This window comes from Triturus cristatus, chromosome 6 (assembly GCF_964204655.1).
Source record: "Triturus cristatus chromosome 6, aTriCri1.1, whole genome shotgun sequence".
NCBI classification, from domain to species: domain Eukaryota; kingdom Metazoa; phylum Chordata; class Amphibia; order Caudata; family Salamandridae; genus Triturus; species Triturus cristatus.
The window spans coordinates 107,858,669-107,878,974 of record NC_140589.1 but is presented as its reverse complement, the minus strand read 5'-3'; the positions used below and the strand labels follow the sequence as shown (position 1 = coordinate 107,878,974).

Here is a 20,306-nt window from a genome sequence, read left to right as displayed (position 1 = left end):
CCACCTTAGAAAAGATAAAAAAGGACACTGACACTGCAAAGTCAATGGGGGCTCTGCAAACGCAGACATTTCGTAGTGGCTCCTTTCGTCGCCCCGGGAATAGGGGAGCAGCTAGAGGACAGGGGTCACAGCAGACATACAATAAAGGGGGCACACAGAGTACCTACGATAAAAACAACAGAGGTGGATATCGTGGCGCCAGCACCAAGGGCAGAGGACGCGGTTACGGCAACACCAGGTCCTCACCCAAGAACAAACAGTGACGCCCTCTCCCTTCCCCCCGACCACGTAACACCTGTCGGGGGGAGACTCCAGCGGTTCCTGTCCACGTGGAAAGCCATCACCACGGGCAGGTGGGTCAGGGATATTATCCAGCACGGTTACTGTCTCGAATTAACCTCCACTCCACCCACAATACCGCCAAAGCACCGTCCTATGTCCGCAGAGCACTTAGCATTATTGCAGCAGGAAGTGCTAAGTATGCTGCAAAAAGGTGCATTAGAGGTCGTACCCGTCAACCAGCAGGGGACAGGGGTGTACTCCCTGTACTTCCTAATCCCAAAAAAGGACGGGTCGCTCAGACCTATACTCGACCTCAGTCCCCTCAACCACTACATTCTGTCGGAGCATTTTCATATGCTCCCCCTACAGCAGGTTCTCCCGCTGCTCAGCCAGGGAGACTTCCTAGCCACTCTAGACCTCAAAGATGCGTACTTCCACATACCCATCCACCCATCACACAGGAAATATCTCAGGTTCACTATTCAGGGACAGCACTATCCATTCAAAGTCCTCCCCTTCGGCGTGACAACAGCACCCAGGGTCTTTACCAAGTGCCTAGCTACAGTGGCTGCACATCTACGGCGACGACACATTCACGTCTACCCTTACCTGGAAGACTGGCTTGTTCAGGCAAAGTCAGCCCAGCAATGTGCCAGCCACATGTCCCTCACCATTCACCTTCTTCACAGTCTGGGATTCTCACTAAATTACCCAAAATCACATCTACAACCCGCACACGTACAACAGTACCTGGGCGCGACAATAGACACTCTGGCAGCCACAGCTCAGCCAAATTTAGTGAGGATCAACAGCATGCAACTGCTGATCTCCAAGTTCAAACCACAACACTCCCTTCCTGCAAGAGTGTTCATGCAGTTGATAGGCATGATGGCCTCCTGCATTTTCATAGTCCCGCACGCAAGACTACATATGCGCCCGCTTCAGGAGTGCTTAGCACGTCATTGGAATCAGGCTCACGGGCAATTAAAAGACCTAGTGTTGTTGAGCGGTCGGGCATACAACTCTCTGCATTGGTGGAATCCACAAAACCTTTGCAAGGGCCGACCATTCCAAGAGCCTGTTCCACAAATAATACTGACGGCGGACGCGTCTCTCCAGGGATGGGGAGCTCATGTACTCAATTACACAGTGCAGGGACTATGGACAACACAACAAAAGAAGATGCACATCAACCTTCTGGAACTGATGGCAATCTTCCTGGCAATGAAGGCATTCAAAGTACACTTGTGCAACAAAGTCGTGTTGATCCGGACGGACAACATGACTGCCATGTACTACATACAGAAGTAGGGAGGAACACACTCTCCACAGTTGTCTCATCTGGCTCAGAGCATGTGGAAGTGGGCCATTCAGAGGAACATATTCCTCATGGCGGAACACCTCCCGGGCAAGGACAACCAGATGGCGGATCTGCTCAGCAAACACAGCCACCAGATGCACGAGTGGGAGCTACACCCATCAGTACTCCAACCGTACTTCCAACAGTGGGGTCACCCAGAGATAGACCTATTCGCCACAAACGAAAACGCAAAATGCCAAAGCTTTGCCGCCAGGTTCCCACATCCACAATCGCAGGGCAATGCGATATGGATGAACTGGTCCGGCAGATTTGCGTACGCTTTTCCCCCGGCGCCATTAATACCACTGGTGGCACGCAAACTGCGACAGCACTCACTGACGCTTATCATAGTTGCTCCAACATGGGCGCGCCAGCCATGGTACACCACCTTTCTGGAACTTTCCGTGGTGCCGCATCAAAGGCTGCGGATAAAACCTGCACTTCTAACGCAGAGCCATGGCGAAATTCAGCACCCAGATCCGCAACAGCTGAACCTGGCAATCTGGCTCCTGAAGTCTTAGAGTTTGGCTACCTAAACCTGCCACCTGACTGTATGGAGATCATTAAGGAGGCCAGGAGACCCACTACCAGAGCTTGCTATGCAGCTAAATGGAAGAGGTTTGTCATTTACTGCACCCACAATGACATCAACCCGCTAGACGCATCCATTCAAAACATAATCTGTTACCTCTTACACCTATACCGATGCAATCTGGCATACACCTCAATACGCATCCATTTAACCGCAATAGCAGCCTATCTCCAGAACAGGCAGCACCTCTCTTTATTCAGAGTGCCTGCCATCAAAGCTTTCTTGGAGGGACTTAAACGAGTAATTCCCCCAAGACACCCGCCAGCTCCAGTGTGGAACCTCAACTTGGTCCTCACCAGACTAATGGATCCACCCTTCGAACCTCTCCACTCATGTGAGATTCAATTCCTCACCTGGAAAGTAGCTTTCCTAGTAGCAATCCCTTCCTTAAGAAGAGTTAGTGAGCTCCAGGCACTAACCATTCAAGAGCCATTCATACAGGTTCACGCAAACAGGGTCGTACTGCGTACCAACCCCAAATTCATGCCTAAAGTAATATCGCAGTTCCACATGAATCAAACTATTGAACTGCCTGTTTTCTTTCAGAATCCACAAAATGTCGCTGAAAGAATGCTCCATACACTAGATGTGAAAAGGGCCCTCATGTACTATATAGACAGAACTAAAGACTTTAGGAAGACAAAACAACTTTTCGTTGCCTTTTCTCCACAACACAAAGGCAACGCCATCTCCAAAGCAGGTATAGCCAGATGGATCGTTAAATGTATTCAAATTTGCTATCAAAAGGCTAAACGCACATTAACGATTCCCCCACGAGCCCACTCAACACGTAAGTTAGGGGCGTCCATGGCTTTCCTGGGAAACATTCCTATACAGGAAATATGTAGAGCAGCCACATGGTCCACTATACATACATTTACCAAACACTACTGTGTAGATGTACACTCAAAACAGCAGGCAGCTGTAGGACAGGCTGTTCTCAAAACTCTTTTTCAGACAGCTGCAGCTGACACTAGTTGCCGCCGCTAATAGGAGGTACTGCTATGTATTCTATGCACAGATATGAATTCAGCAGCCCACATGCCTCGAACTGAATGCTACTTACCAGTATGCATCTGTTCTTGGCATGTAGGGCTGCTGACATTCATATCGCCCACCCTCCTCCCCGGCGCCTGTGGCAGCTGCAGCTCTCAGAATTACTGTATAGCATGGTCATCACTTTCTGTATCTACTCCATCACTGCCACAATGGCAAAAAACAATCTGAGGATGGAGAGGATGCCCATGCGCACTGTGGTCCAGGGGAGGAGTCACCTATCTCAGGATACTTGGAAGACTCTTCCAGGACAACAACGTGCAAACATCCGGACCCAACACTAGGCGGCGATCTATGCACAGATATGAATGTCAGCAGCCCTACATGCCAAGAACAGATGCATACTGGTAAGTAGCATATTCAATCTGCTTCACTTAGCCAGGGTGGGGCTAAAATTCTCCTCCATCAAAGTGCACCTGGCGGCCATTACGGCCTATAGGCGATCTCCATCTCAGCTTTCATTCTTTAAGATTCAGGTGGTAAAAGATTTTTTGCAGGGGCTTAAAAAGGTTTACCCCCCAGTGAGGCCTCCTTCGCCTCGGGAGCTGAACCTGGTTCTTTCAAAGCTTATGAGTCCACCTTTCGAACCCATACATAAGGCTACATTACAGCACCTTACGTGGAAAGCAGCCTTCTTGGTAGCCATCACCTCAGCCCGTAGGGTGAGTGAAATACAGGCCCTCTGCTCAAAAGAACCCTACACGGTTTTTCACCTTAATAGGGTGGTGATGAGAACTCATCCTTCATTTTTATCTAAGGTGGTATCCGACTTTCATGTGAATCAGTCTATCTCACTACCAACCTTCTTTCCCAACCCCTCCTCGCCAGCTGAGAGGGCGTTGCATTCTTTGGATGTTAAACGAGTTCTCAAATTTTACCTAGATAGAACTAAGGCTGTCAGAAAGTCTGAACAACTGTTTGTAAACTATGGTGCTGTCCGTACAGGTTTTGCAGCATCTAAACGTTCTATTGCTAGATGGATTGTGTCAAGCATTAAATTAGCTTACCAACTAGCTCAGAAACCGTTATGGCCTCTACCTAAGGCACATTCCACACGAGGGAAAGCGGCTACTGCTGCGTTTCTCAATAATGTCCCACTCTCTGAGATCTGCAAAGCAGCTACTTGGAGATCTGTCCATACATTCACGAGACATTATTGTCTGGACTCGGACACCAGAGCAGACACTCAAGTAGGGCAAGCCTCCTTGAGGAATCTGTTCAACAACTGATTATTTCGGTTGTTATCTTCAATGTATAGTGCAGTTCTCATTTGCCTGCGGTGGAAGATGGGCTTGCTATTCTATTCAGTGCTTATGACTATTGATGAGGATCCCCTGGAAGAGAAGGATAAGTTACTTACCTGTAATCCTAGTTCTCTTCCAGGGGTATCCTCATCAAAGTCATAAGCAACCCATCCGCCTCCCCAGGCAAATGAGAGGGCTGTATTATTAAATATGGAAGAAGTATATCTTTGTGTTTAGGACTACGGTCCCGCAAAGAACAACTGACCTAACTGTCACCCCTGAGGCATGATGGGATATTGGAGTCAGGGCTGCCTTAAAGGCACGGTGCCAGTTTTTACCTGTACAAGGCTTTTCAGTCTCTATGGTATTGTATTGCAATGCAGCCTGCAGGCAAACAATGTTTTATGGATCTGTGTTTTGCACAGGGTTTTCTTTTTCTCTTTCATGAGTTTTTACCTCATTGAAAAAAAAAAAAGAAATTTAGGTGTATTATTAAACCTATGGTGTGTTATGAGATATTTATACCTACATTGTCTAGCCTACTATGGGGGCTGCATTTGCTTGGAAAAAATAATATATGTTTATACATATACAGAGCTGTATATATGTGTTTTTCATATATAATTTTATTATTTCCGGGGTCCCCGCACATGGGCGGGAATATTCAGTGCTTATGACTTTGATGAGGGTACCCCTGGAAGAGAACTAAGATTACAGGTAAGTAACTTATCCTTCTACCATATAAGGCGTTACCAAAGGTAAGTAACTTGTCCATTTTTTCACTAAGCTAACCATGCAGCCCCAGATACTGAGCATGACAATACTGATAGTTTAACTATTATGTAGACCGACCTAAATGTAAACCACTTGTATAACTAATAGAAAAGATTAGCGTCCTGGGCGGTCATCAAATAGTGACGGACCCAACTTTTTTCTTGTGTTTCACTCCGGACCCCCCAATCCTCCCCTCCCAGTAGAGCTACAGCACTTGCAGTACCTTTGAAACCGTTGAATTCATTAAACTTATTCTTTGTTTATAGAAAAATTGCTACTCGGCCTAAATGTTAACAAGGTCTTCCTTTATTTTTTCTCAATTAGCGGAAATGCTCAGGAAGAAACCAAATGACAAAGACACCAACACAGATGCAGTCTTAAATGAAGTGACCAGAATGCAGGATTCTATTAAGGTTGAAATGGTAGAAATATGCCAGGAGGCTGCAGCTGCCCGGACAAAGCTTTACGAACTTGAAACAGTAGCTATGATTTTGGGTGCTACCATCCAAGCCAAATTACAAAAATCCTCCACTGAAACCAAGGAAGGCTCAGCTGAAAAGACTAGCAAGCCAGTGGTTTCAGCACAAAGAAGCAGCAAACCTGTGACATCATCTGCACGAGTTGGCAAACATGTTGCTTCAGCAGCAAAAGACACCCATGGTGTACCTTCTGTTGAAAAAAGCAGCACACCGGTTGTTTCGTCCCAAAGAAGTAGTATAGACACAAGCAACAGGCCAGTGATTTCAAATGAGAAAAATAGGAGAGAAGTAGTTTCAACTGTAAAAAGTGGTGTGGCAGAGATGGAAACAAATTCGGACAACACAGCTCTCCAAAACAAGCAAAAAGATCAATTGCAGGTTTGTGATGATGCACAGTAAAATGTGGCTGCCAGTTTTTGTGGCAGTATCCTTGGGTACATTCATATATTGGTTGGAAGCAGCTGTTATCTGTTTTTTAATTCAATTTGCGAATGAGTTAAGTCTCCTTATTAATAAATGTGTAAGTATTTAGCTTTCAAATATAACCTATATTTTTCTTGCAGCTTAAGGTGTAAATTATTTAAATTAACAGCATAATATGTATGGATAGGAATACCAGCACATGTATCTGCATCAGGAAACTGCTAATTTAAACTATTTAATACTTTTATTTCTAAATAATTGTTCTAACTGCAGATTCCTCACTATTTGAATACTCCCAGGTGCCAAACTGGATCTGGAGAAATTTCTAGCCAAGCCCCTGCTTACCAGACATTGGATCTGGTGTCTCCACACAGCGTTGCACGTATCTGAGTAGACACACATGTAAGGGTTCACCCACCACTGCATACCATTGTCAGTTCCTTGCTTATCTGGAGCTCTGCTCCCAACTTGGTTGGTTTTCTTATGTTTCAGAAGACTTACATCAACAATGTGCTAGGGAAAATGTCCCCACCTTCAAACTAGGCTGATAGTGCAGGAACCAGATGTCTGTTACAGACCCACACAACATGGTTTTGTAGTGCTTGGGCTTAAGTCACATCTCAATCATGCAATAATTGTACCCTTATGCACCTAAAAAGGATCTAGGAACACCATGTGAACCTTTGGGCTGGGAAACCTAAGATGCAGTTGTAATGGAGGAACAAGTCCTGCTCCAAGTCGCGTGGTGCCTGACCAGCCCATTTGCTAAGCGATTCCATCAAAAGTCCATTTGCCGATCAAAGTCTTCCACCAAGTTGAAGACTCTCGCTAAGTACAAAAGATCTTACCCCTCTAGTGTCATTCCAAGTCTGACCTGGTCCTGCAGTTGGTCCTGGTGCACCCCGACCTGCACCCTGAATTCCCCAAGCTGTCATTGATTCTACATCAAATAGCAGCTTTAAAGGAAGGTAGGCTGCACATATTTCATGTACTTTCAGCTCAGCTCATTCTTATGAACTTACGTTCCTTTAAGAGCCGCAGAGGATCAGGTGCATATTCTGCAAACAGGTCTTTATGCTATGCAGACTAATCCCTTAAGACCTTTTTACCAGGCCCATACTGATGCCAGTTGAGATTTCCACTTCAGTTCATTCTGGGCGGGTGTCAATATAATATCTTTGTGTGATTACTTAAAAGCAATGCAAGGATAAAAAAAGCAGTATTCGAGTTCTCCAAAGGTAAAACCATGGCTGTGTAACAAAGTTTACAGTTTGCTTTTACACCAGGACTCTAGATACCTCATTTGGACCATGTATATGAAAAAGCATTTAAAAATGGTTTAACGTTATTAAAAGGGTTAATTAAGATTGAGAGGTCCAAGGCTACGGGGTTGAGAGGTCCGTGGTCAAAAGCAATGTGCAGAAACTGCAGTGTGCAAAATAGCTCCCTGAACAGCACATGCGGGCAATGCGCAAAGTGCAAAGCCAGCTGTGTGCAAAAATAGTGCTCTAGTTGTCAAAATGGATATACGGTAATAGTCATTGTCCAGCTGCAATGTGCCGAGCCAACAATGTACGGAATAGTTCTTCAAGCAACAAGAGCAGGCAGTGTGCAGTCAGCAACGGGTGAAATAGTTCTCTGGGAAATAAGATCAATGGTGGCTAATGATTGGTTGTCAAAGGTGGGGACCAGGTTGGGCAATTAAATATTGGTGTTTAATATTTTTCCCACTTTGCCCAAAAATTGTACGAGGTGGCTGGCCAGCTGAACGTCTCCGCCTTAGAAACGTCCTTTCACTACCTGCCTGCATGTTCTTATTCCCTTGGTCTTTGGGGTGGGTTTTAACAGAAGTCTGCGTTTGTTTTTTAGTCTCCCACATATGCACAATAAATGTAGCACATCCTCTTTTGCTTCCCCGCATAGGTGAAAGTTAGTTGTTGTCTGTGGTCGTTTCTATGGAGGCAAGTGGAGCAGTGATGGAAGAATACCCAAAGGAAGATGAAGAAATTTTTCCTTTGTCGCTTTTGTGAAACCTGCTCCGAAGTAAGATTGAGGGGAGGCTTTAGTTTAGAGTAACTTTGCAGGACGAAGCATCTGTGTGCCCTTTCTTTTAGCACAGCCTTATCCTACACTTAGGTCACCATTTTAATTGTTTTATTCACAATTAGTTTGAAGCTTTTATGGGTCACAGCAGCCTCCCAAAGTTCCCGTTGGCCCCATCGATTTATTAAAGCTTGCAAGTAGATCATGGCCGCACTGTCTTTTTTGACTTGACTTTCCTTCCATAGATGTGCATTCAGAGTCCTTGGTTCGGCTCCCTTGATTTTCTACCAGCATTTGACGAAGGTGCCTTTGCATGCTATTTCTTGCGTCTGCAGGCCAAATTCAAATCCTATTTACGCAGGCGAGGTGTATTTAGGTAGATTAAATATTAATCTCAGGGCTCTTGTTACTGTACCGTCCAATGTTCTTGTGTCCCTTCCCCATAGACACACTCTCTCATAGGATGCTGATATAGATATCTGAAAGAAACACGTTAGTTAGATTCCTCACCCTAGAATATCCCCAGGTGTCAGGCTGGATCCGGAAAGATTTTTGTAGCAATACCCCTTGCGCGTCGCTAGGCGTCGTCTGCGGCTCCGCGTCCATCGTTGGCGTCGTGCGCCGGAATGACGTTGTCGGAGTACTTAGACGCCGCCCTCGCGCGCTGACGTCAGTTCTTCTTTTTTCCGCGCCAGACAGCGCCGATCCGGGAAGAGCTTACCCCTTAGTCACTTTTTGACTAAACTTTTTTTGACTCTTTTGGTCTTCTGTCGACTCGACTCTGGTGCCGGTAGGATGCATGGGTTTAAAGCCTGTGACTCCTGTCATCGACTGATGTCGGTGACGGACCCCCATCGCCGGTGCCTTTACTGCCTGGGGGTCGACCACGACGCGGAGTCGTGCCTCGATTGTCAGGCCTTGACCTCGAAAGCTAGGCGGGAGCGGTTCTGTAAGCTTCTCGAGCTTCGGCACTCGGCTCCGCGCCGTTCACGGTCCCGGTCCAGAAGGAGGTCCAAGGACCGGTCTCGGAGCCGCAGCCACCATCATCGCTCGTCGGGCTCGAAGTCTTCGGGTAAGTCGAAGCGATCAAAGAAGTCCAAGAGGCGACACCGCTCTTCGGACTCCCCTCGCTGGGTGCGCAACTCGTCCTAGGGTCAGGGTGGTCCCACCCCCGCGGCTCCATCAGAGCCGCGTCCGTCTCCATACCCGCCGGTCCCTGGGACTGACGCGACTCCGGCAGAGGTCAGTGCTTTCCTCTCGGCCATGAGGGGCCTGGCTCTGCCGTCGATGCCTGCCGGCGTGCCTTTGGGCCCCGTGGGCTCGACTGGGCGACCTCGCATGCCGGCGGCTCCGGCGCCGTTGACGACTTCGGTCCAGATGCCGCAGGTCCCCGAGGGATCCAGGCCTGGATCTCTGCCGGCGCCGGTCGACCTCACGACGCCGCTGGTGCTGACACCGGTTCCACCTCCGGCGCCGTCCCCAGACGACGCCGTACCTCGGTTTAGCCCCGGTCTGGGTCCGGCGCCACTCGACGCCGCACCCGGCGCCGATGGATGTGCCTTTCATCTACCGCCCGGCTCCGATCATTCCTCCTGTTGATCAGGAATCGGATGACGGGGGCGACTGGGAGGGGTCTGAGGACCCTATGGCCAGACAGGCCCAACTTTCACAGGACTGGGTAGACTAACTGGGTGATGCCAGTGGTCTGGACACCTCCCCGGACGCTGGTTTCATCTCTCCTCCGACTGTGGCCTCGGAGGAAGGTGCAGCTTTCTCGGTGCTGCGCAAGGCGGCTGAAGCCCTGGGGCTCGAGTTGCCTGCTGTGGCCGGCAGGACTAACATCCTCACAGAGGTGCTTCAACCGTCAGCAAGCTCCACAGATCCTCTGCTGCAGTTCAATGAGGCCCTCATAGACGTTCTGCAGGGCACTTGGTCCAAGCCCTCCACAGTTTCTCCTGTGGATCGGAACGTGGCCAGGCGCCACCGGCCTGCTCCGGGCAACCCCAGTTTCCTGTCCCAACACCCCACCCCTGAGAGCCTGGTTATCCAGGCCTCAACTTCTCAATCCTCCTTCCTGTCCGCTCCTCCGGATCGGGAAGCCAGGAGGTTGGAACAGTTCGGAAAGAAGCTGTTCTCTTCCATGAGTTTGAGCCTGCGGTCTTTGAACACCGCTTGCCTCTTGGCCCGTTTCTCCCACTCTCTGTGGGACGCGGTGGAGGACGTGCTGCCCCTGTGCCCGGAGGAAGCCCGGACACGACTCGCCCAGGCGCTTGCTGATGGGCGAGATGCGGCACGACATGCCATACGGTGTGGACTAGACACCACGCTGGGTACGGCGATTTCCACCACGGTGGCGCTCCAGCACCACGCCTGGGTGCGGTCCACGTCTTTCTCGGGGGATGTCCAGAGTACCCTCATGGATATGCCCTTTGATGGCACTCGCCTTTTTGGTGAGAAGGCGGATAGTGCGCTGGCTCGTTTCAAGGACTCCCGGGCTACGGCCAAGTCCTTGGGCCTCTCGTCCCCGCAGCCGCAAACTTCCGCGTTTCGTCCCTTTCGTGGCCAAGGAAGGGGCACCTCCTCAACTCCGCCTAGCCACCGGCCGCAGACCCAACCTGCACGCGGTCGCGGACGTGGATTCCGGTGAGGTGGTACTGAATGATAACGTGCCGGTCAGTCCACATCCACCCCGGCAGCATCCACCTCAAAGCCCTCCTAGTCCGAGCTTTCAGGCCCATTCCATGCCAGTGGGCGGCAGAGTTCGCCATCACCTGCTCCACTGGCGATCCATCACATCGGACAGGTGGGTGCTGCAAATCGTCCGAAGGGGTTACTCCCTCCCCTTCGAGACGACCCCTCCAGCCATGCCACCGCATGTCGGGGGATCACTTGAATCTTCTGCGGGAGGAAGTTACGGCCCTTTTGGCCAAGGGGGCCATCGAGCGCGTTCCTGGTCCAGAAGTAGGTCGTGGTTGCTATTCCCACTACTTGCTGGTTCCCAAGAAGAGCAAAGGGGGCCTGCGCCCTATCTTGGACCTCAGGAGCGTCAACGTCATCCTCCGGAAGGAACGGTTCAGGATGCTCACCTTCTCTAAGGTTCTGGCTGCCCTCGACCCTGGAGACTGGATGGGAGCGTTGGACTTGCAGGATGCTTATTTTCACATCCGTGTCCTGGCAGCCCACCGGCGTTACCTGTGGTTCACGGTGGCCCAAGAGCATTTTCAGTTTACCGTGCTCCCCATCGGTCTCACCAGTGCCCCTCGGGTGTTCACGAAAGTGATGGCGGTGGTCGCAGCTCATCTGCGCAGATTGGGGGTTCCGGTCTTCCCCTATCTCGACGACTGGTTGTTGAAGGCGGGCTCGCCCCAGGCAGTCGTCTCCCACCTCCAGACTACGGCGGATCTCCTGCATTTGCTGGGGTTCTCCATCAATGTGCCGAAGTCGCATCTGAGTCCCTCCCAGAAGCTCCTCTTCATCGGAGCGGTTCTGGACTCTGAGCAGTTCCGGGCTTATCCTCCGGAACAGCGGATCTGGGATATTCAGGCCCTGATTCCCATCTTTCGGCCTCTATCCCGGGTTTTGGTCAGGTTGGTGCTGCGGCTTCTGGGTCTGATGGCCTCCTGCATCCTGCTGGTACATCACGCCAGGTGGCGGATGCGGGCGCTGCAGTGGGACCTGAAGTTTCAGTGGGCCCAGCATTGGGGCAACCTGTCCGACCGTGTCTTTATCTTGGAAGGCACTGCAAGACAGTTGCAGTGGTGGCTCACGGACCGCGATTGGGTCTGAGCGAATTAAGACGAAGGACTAAACTATTAGGAAACCTCCCTACGGTAAGCGCTTTGAAAACCGGTGTCATTGTCTAAATATAAGTACTTCCGACCCCACGCGTTCTCCTCGAACGCTAATATCATTTATCTTTGTTTCGCTCCCAGACCTTGCGGCCAAGTCCGTACCATTTTCGTATCAGCCCTGGAGTATTGTAGCAGGTTGCACGCCCAGTCAGAGCAGCGAGGTGCCTTTTTCAAATTCAAGTAGGTGGCCCATCACACTAATTATTTCTGTCGTGTATCATCCGGAGCATTTTCTAGAACAGCTCTTTGACAGTCCGTGTGTTTTCGTTGCTTTTTTAGGCATATGATCTCTACTTATCGGCCTAGAAGCACCTACAAAGAAAACCCTTGAACTGCTAACCCCAGGTAGATCCGATCCGTCGGACGTGGCTCATGTTTCACTCATAAGCCTTATAAAATATGCTCTATAATTGAAACGCTAACTCCTCTCGGTTTGTATTTAACTTTAGATTCAGTACTCCCTCTAGTGGACGAGCTTCACTCTATCGTTATACTCGCCCCCTGTAAGAACTTCTGAAGTCGTGTCATTGAACTTGAGGATATATATTTTTTCCCCTGGCTTTTGGTGAGCATGTTTATTGTTCTCTCTCGCTGAGCCATCAGTTCTACACAGAAGTAGTGTCTTTATTTCACTAATCGGCACTCTACTCCAAACTGTCCTTTTTTCTCACTTCAAGATTGCTTGGAACTATTTTCCAAACTTTTTCACTGGTTATACACTTCGTCTCCTCAATCATGGTCAACGCATGTGTTTCTGACTAACCCTCCTCAACTGAATTTCCTTCCTCAGATCTTGCATAACGCTATCCAGATGGATTAACACATTTAGAAGTTTTCTTGATTAGCTGACTAGATCGTTGTTGTTTTGAGTATTATTTTTTACTTCATTTCATGTATTCTTCCTACTTGTTTTATTTCATTCTCATTATGTGTGCAACTTTCAAATATAAACCATGTATCCGATGCTCAACCACTCATCTGCCTAGACCAGTGCCCATTCAGTATGAATATTATGTGGAATTGTCTAAAAAAAATCAGATCTTCAAATGTATATACTTAGAATTAGCATATTATGTTTATAATTTTTGTTTATTACTTGGTAGGTCCCATGGAAATCGCTTTTTAATAATTTCACGCCCTGAAGGTGTTACCCCAGGGAAAGGGGGTGTTACACCGAAACTCGCGTTGGCGTCTCAAACTGAACTGTTCGTTACACAGATCCACTAAGACCCTACAATTTCACAAGAATAATCCTTTTGTTGTTCCATTCTTCTTTCCATACTTGGACATTCTTGATTGTACCTATTTGTGTAATCTTTACGCCCAATAAGACTTGCCTACCATGTTGGGCCTTTAAATTGTTCATCTTTCAAGATTTTAGGGTGTATGTGTTATTTGTTATGGTGTGAATGGATTTAAGTATGAATGAGAATGTTTGAATAATTTTATATCACAAATTGTCCATGGGTATTATTGTCTTGTAGGACTATTATGTCCTTTGTTTTGTTGAATTGTCTGCAATTTATAAAAAAAATTCAATTAATTTCAAAATAAAAAAATGGATTAACACCATATTTTGATTTGTAACGTAATCTTTGCACGGTCTAGATAGAGTGGTTTTTGCCTTAAAAATTGACTTAGATGCATTAACTAAATAATTATAGGTACAGCAGATTATTTCGTGTTTACTCGCGATTGGGACTGTGGCAGACCCCTCTCCCTACCCCCAACCGGAGCACGTAGTAGTGACGGATGTGTCCCTCCTGGGATGGGGGGGCCACATGGGAGAGGCGGAGATCAGAGGACTCTGGTCTCCGGCGGAGTCTCGGCTCCATATCAACCTTTAGGAGCTGAGAGCGATCCGACTTGCACTGAAAGCATTCCTTCCCTCTGTCCGGGGAAGTGTGGTCCAGGTGTTCACAGACAACACCACCGCCATGTGGTATTGCAACAAACAGGGCGGGGTGGGGTCGTGGACCCTTTGTCAGGAGGCTCTGCACCTCTGGACATGGCTGAAACATCAGGGCAACACCCTGGTGGTTCAACATCTGGCGGGCTCTCTGAACGCCAGAGCAGACTAACTCAGCCGCCGGTGCATGATGGATCACGAATTGCGTCTAAACTCGGACGTGGCGCAAGGCCTCATTCGGCAGTGGGGAGATCCTTGGTTAGATCTATTCGCCACCGAAGAGAACGCGCAATGTCAGCAGTTCTGCGCGTTGGAGTTTCCAAGGCGGCACTCGCTCGGGGACGCCTTTCGGCGCGAGTGGAGTTGCTGTCCGTTGTTCGCCTTTCCGCCTATACCACTTCTGCCCAGAGTGCTGAAGAAGATCAGGCGCGACCGGGCGCAAGTCATCTTGGTGGCTCCGGATTTGGCGAGAAGGTACTGGTATCCCGAACTACTCAGTCTGTCGATTGATCCCCCCATACGACTGCCTCTTCAGGAGGACCTTCTGTCGCAGCAGCAGGGGACGGTCCTCCACCCGAACCTGTCCAGTCTCCACCTCCATGCGTGGAGATTGAGCGGCGACAGTTGATGCCATTTGACTTGCATCCAGAAGTCTGTGATGTTGTTCTGGCAGCCAGGCGTCCCTCCACAAAATCGGTATACGCCTGCAGGTGGAAATAATTTGTGGCATGGTACACAGCAAAGGCTGTGGATCCCCTTTCCGCCCCTCTTTCTGAGGTTCTCCTCTTTCTCCTTTCCATGGCCCAGTAGGGCTCTGCTCTGGTCACTCTAAAAGGTTCTTTCAGCTATCTCTGCTTTCTTACGGCTTCCTGATCAGCCTTCTCTTTTCAAATCCCCTGTTGTTTCTCGCTTCTTCAAGAGCATTACTCACATGTTTCCTCCTGTCCCTTTCATAATGCCCTAGTGGGATTTGAATCTGGTATTGTCGTTTCTGATGTGCGCTCCCTTTGAGCCACTTCATATTTGTCCTCTTCGTCTTTTGACGCTCAAGACTGCTTTCCAGGTGGCCATCACCTCTGCTAGAAGGGTGAGTGAGCTCCAGGCTCTCTCTTCTAAGCCTCCTTTCCTTTCTGTCCATCCGTACAAAGTTGTTCTCAGGACTCGTCCTTCTTTCCTTCCTAAGTTGGTGGCTGTCTTTCACATCGGGCAGTCTGTGACATTGCCCACCTTTTTTCCGACTCCGCATCCCTCGAAAAAGGAAGAGAGGCTCCACCCTCTGGGCCCAAAACGGGCACTGTCCTTCTATTTGGATCGCACCAAGCAGTTCCGGGTGGACGACCAACTCTTTGTAGGTTACGTTGGCGCTAAGAAGGGACGAGCGGTGCACAAACGGACCATCTCTCGGTGGGTCGTTTTGTGTATCAAGGCATGTTACTCCTTAGCTAAAAAGGAACCTCCTGTAGGGCTGAGGGCCCATTCTACTCTAACCATGGCGGCTTCCAATGCACTGGGACGGGGAGTCCACTTGCAGGACATCTGTCAGGCGGCAACGTGGGCCTCGCTGCACACGTTTGCTAAGCATAATTGCCTGGACAGCCAAGTCCGGAGAGACGGCTTCTTTGGCCGTTCTGTTCTCCAGGACTTTCTGGTGTGATCTTGGTTCGCAGACCCGCCACCGAGGTTGGTATTGCTGGGGTATCTATTCTAAGGTGAGGAATCTAACTAACGTGTTTCTTTCAGATGAACAAGTTACTTACCTTCGGTAACGATGTATCTGTAAGAAACAGTTAGTTAGATTCCTCACCGACCCACCCATCCTCCCCATTCTGCGAACCGATATATAGGGTTATGGTTATCCCTTTCAGGGCCCTAGAATTTTTTGGCACCTGTGTTGGTCTTTTGCATGGCTCTGCGTTCCTGGCGTGGAAAGCTCTGTACAAGATCTGACGTCAACACGCGAGGGCGGCGTCTAAGTACTCCGACAACGTCATCCCGACGCCGACGACTGACTTGGAGCCGCAGACGACGCCTAGTGATGCGCAGGGGTATTGCTGACAAAAAACTTTACGGATCCAGCCTGACGCCTGGGGATATTCTAACGTGAGGAATCTAACTAACTAATGTTTCTTACAGATACATCGTTACCGAAGGTAAGTAACTTGTTCTTTAACCTCTGTAAAGCCTCTGGGGAACCACTAGACACTGTACACACTATACCTTACTTTAGTATAGTATATACAGAGCCAGCTTCCTAGAATGGTGGATCAGCGGTGAGGTCCATGTCTCTTCATTTGTTGAACCACTTTGACAAAGTGACTACAGGACTGTAATCTAAAAATTGCCTTTAGATTTAAATGTATTTTTGAATTGACAGTTTTTTCAGAATTATAACTCTTGTTTGGCCTTTGCTTAAGTCCCTTTAGTATTTTTAAAAGGTTAAAAGTCTACTTTAGTTAGGGGTAAAAGAATTAAAAAGTTTTTTTTTTAGCCCTTTTATAAAGGCCTCTACTATTAGTAAAATAATGGAAGATGCCAAGAATGTGGTTGTGGAACTCAACCTGACCCCTTACCTCCATCTTGGCTGGAAGGAGCAAAGGACCATCTGCAAACTTGAAAAAAAATCGAAACTAATTTCAATCCTACCAAGATTAAGCTCCAGGAGCTCTTGGCAGAATATGCTAAGGAACACCCTTCTGACGAGGATGACCTCCCTGAAGAAGGACAAAGTAGTGATTGGGAGGACAATTCCCATCCCCTCACCTATTTAGAGAAGATGTGGTCCCTGTACTCATCGTCCCATAAGTAGTGATTAGGGTACCTAGATCCCACATGGGTGGGACAGGCACCCCAAGTGACTCGCGGACAGCCTCAATGAAGAAGACATCCTTTTAGTAAGGTTGACTAAAATACTAGCCCTGGAGGATAGACTCCTGGCTATAGAGAAGGAAAGATCAGAAATGGGTCTAGCATCCATAAACTGTGGCAGCAATATAATACCTATGGACAGAGAGAATTCTTATGACCCTGAAATCCCCAATGGGATTGTCCCCAAATATGAGGCAGGTTATGATAGCACAAAATGGTTCACAGAAAAGTGAAGTCAAAGTGGGGAGCACTGCTTTTGGGACCTGATCACTGGTAATTGCAGGGGCAGACCCCTGACCCTTACTGGGGCAGATGCTGAGTCCTATGACCTCACAAAGGGTACCCTGATTGAGGGCTTTGAACTCAACACTGAGGAATATAGTTTTCGATTCAGGGGAGCTCAGAAAACCTTAAGTCAGTCCTGTGTTGACTCCGTAGACTGCTCAGTGAAAACACTTGATGGCTGGTTAACTGGAAGTGAAGTGCATGACTATGATGGGCTTAATAATCTGTTTATGAAAGAACACATTTTAAGTAATTGCATTAATTAAAAGTTGCATCGTATCTGGTAGACCTAGGTCCAATTTCTCCTCAAGAATTGGATAAGAGGGCAGACCACTGGGTTGGGGCCACGGTGACCAAGACTGACACTGGGGGTGACAAAAAGAAAGGGGTTACATAACCTCCCCAGGAGAAAGTGGGTGATGACTCAGAAGATAAAATTTGAGTCTTCTAAAGTCTCCCAAAAACCTGCACAGGAGGGTGGGCCCCAGAACTGTTTCCAGGAGAGGATGCAAAGATAAAAATGTTGACCCCCTAAAGGCATGTTGTTACAACTTTAAGAAGTTGGGACACAGAATAGGAGACTGTCTGTTCCAAAAATAATGCCCCTAGTCCTCCTCCTAAAGTTAGCAATGGTGTGGCAAGTGTCCAGGTGGGATCGATAGTGTGCCAGAGCAAATCAGGGCTCACACTGAAGGTATTTTAGTCTCTGAGGGTGGAATAGATTCAGCCACTCTTGCTGGAGGGGCACACCAATATGAAAAAGTACCAGCACTACCCCTTGATTAATGGGGCTAGATTAGAAGCCCTGTGTGATACAGGTGTGGATGTCACCATGGTGAACGAAACACTGGTTTCCCCAGGACAAAATACAACTAGAATAACCTATCCAGTCACCAACGCTGATAATTTCTCTACTGTCCACCCCATGGCTATTGTCATTAGATGGGGGAGGGGTTACTGGCCTGAAAGGAGGAGTGCTCTCTTCTAAGACCCCAGTTGAATGTCTGCTAGGGAATGAGCTGGAGATCTCAGCGTGGGCTGAGGTAGAACTGAAAAGCTGAGAATTCTTGAGTTGGCGTTTGTGAAAACAAGGGCACAGAGTGGAGCACCGGGTGAAAAAGAAGTAGGAGTCTGGAATAATAGCCCAACCTTCCAAGAGGAAAGGTAAGAAGACTGAGGACCCAGCTTCTTTACTGCAAAAAGCTCAGATCCCTCTCCTCAAGGAGAAGACTTGTCAACCCCAGAGGGAACTGAGCCCGTGGAACTTGAACCTTATGGAGTTGAGCTCCTGGGCCCAGGGAGACCCTCTAGGTAACCGCTGTGCCTTAGAGGACCTCGCCAACTCTTAAGAGTCTGGGGCAGCAAGCTCCTGCACAGGAAAAGGGAGATTTCAGTGGCTCCCACAGGACCAATTGGGAGAAGGGATTCCTTGACACTGAGGCCAGAGAACCCAAACTTGGTGCCACAAGGAGAGTAATAGCGCCTCGGCCATTTAGAGAATTCCTCCTCACATGATATCACCCTAGCTGGGCATCTTGGCCAAACAAAAACTATTTCTACTGGCCAAACTTGTCCCAGAAAGTACAGGAATTTTGCACCTTTTGCATCACCTGTCAAGCCAGTGGCAAGACAGGTGGACAACCAAAAGCCCTTCTTATTCCACTATCAGTGGTTTGGGTTCCTTTTGAAAGGGTAGGTGTAGACATAGTGGGTCCACTTGAACCTCCCACAGCATCAGAAAACTAATTCATACTGGTAGCATTTGGTCATGTTACCAGGTATCTTGAGACAATTCCTCTTAGGACTACTACAGCCCTCACAATAGCCTAGACATTCATTGGTATCTTTACCAAGGTAGGATTTCCTAAAGAGGTGGTTTAAGTCCGAGGTTCCAACTTCATGTCTGCATACCTGAGACACGTAGAATGAGTGTGAAGTGAACTGTAAGTTCACTATACCTTATCATTCGCAAATCAACGGCCTTGTTGAAAGATTCAACAAGACATTGGTATGATCATGGGACTCCCTGAAAACCTCAGGAGATAGGATGTCCTTTTGCCATGCCTGCTTTTCACCTACAGAGGTGCCTCAGAGAGGAGTAGTGTTTACCCCCTTTTGACTTCTGTTTGGTCATCTTGTTAGGTGACATCTTTGTCTTGTGAAGGAAGGTTGGGAGAAGCATCTCCAAGAACCTAAGCAAGACATTGTGGACTATGTACTGGGCCTATGTTCCAGAATGGCAGACTACTTGGAAAAACCATCTAAACATTTTGAGACCAGCCAAGCGCTCCAGAACCTCTGGTATGACCAAATGGCTGCACTGGTTGAGGCAGCATGTGTGGGTTTTGGAACCTGTGGCACAAAGGGCCCTCCTAGACTAATGGAGTGGTCCTTACCCTAGAAAAAAAAGTGAGGCCTCCTACTTTGTGGACCTAGGCACTAGCAAAACCCCCAAGAGGGTGATCCATGTGAACCGCCTCAAACATTTCTGTGACCATGCTGATGAGGATCAGGAGACCGAGTGAACATCTCGCTGACAGTCCAAAGGATCGGTTGGTTGATAGAGTTGTCTTCTCAGGCATCCTCTCCGCCCAGCTGCAGGCTGACTGTAGGCAAGCAGTGCAGCAGTATGCTGAGCTCTTCTCCTTAACCCCTAGACAGACACACTGGTGTGCCCATGATGTGGACACTGGGGACAGCTTTCCTGTCAAAACATAGATCTATCAGCAATCTGACCAAGTTAAGGAGACCATCAAGGCTGAAGTAAGCAAGATGCTGGAGTTGGGGATTATCAAACCCTCCGAGAGTCCCTGGGCTAGCCCAGGATTGTTAGGCCCCAAGCCTCACCCTCAGAGTGGAAAGAGAGAAAAGAGGTTTTGTGTGGACTGCAGAGGTGTCAATGATGTCACTAAGACAGATGCTCACACTATATCCAGGGCTGATGAGCTGATAGACAAATTGGGTGCAGCCACATTTCTTAGTACCTTTGACTTAACTGCAGGGTACTGGCAGATTGGCTTAGCCCCAGGAGCCAAAGAAAAAGACACTTTCTCTACACCAGATGGGTATTACCAGTTCACTGTTATGCCCGTTGGCTTAAAGAAAGCCCCTGCCACCTTCTAAAGGTTGCTAAAACGAGTCCT

General features: G+C 48.5%; 1 protein-coding gene across 3 annotated transcripts in view; it reads left to right on the top strand.

The window, feature by feature from the left end:
• Nucleotides 1-20,306, top strand: part of LOC146816467 (uncharacterized) — a 589,990-nt gene that overhangs the window by 471,271 nt on the left and 98,413 nt on the right. For all 3 annotated transcript variants that reach the window (XM_085610299.1, XM_085610297.1, XM_085610298.1), the window contains one exon: nucleotides 5,633-6,165. In XM_085610299.1, the coding sequence (XP_085466425.1) occupies nucleotides 5,633-6,165 (533 nt within the window). The remainder of the gene's footprint in view (nucleotides 1-5,632; nucleotides 6,166-20,306) is intronic.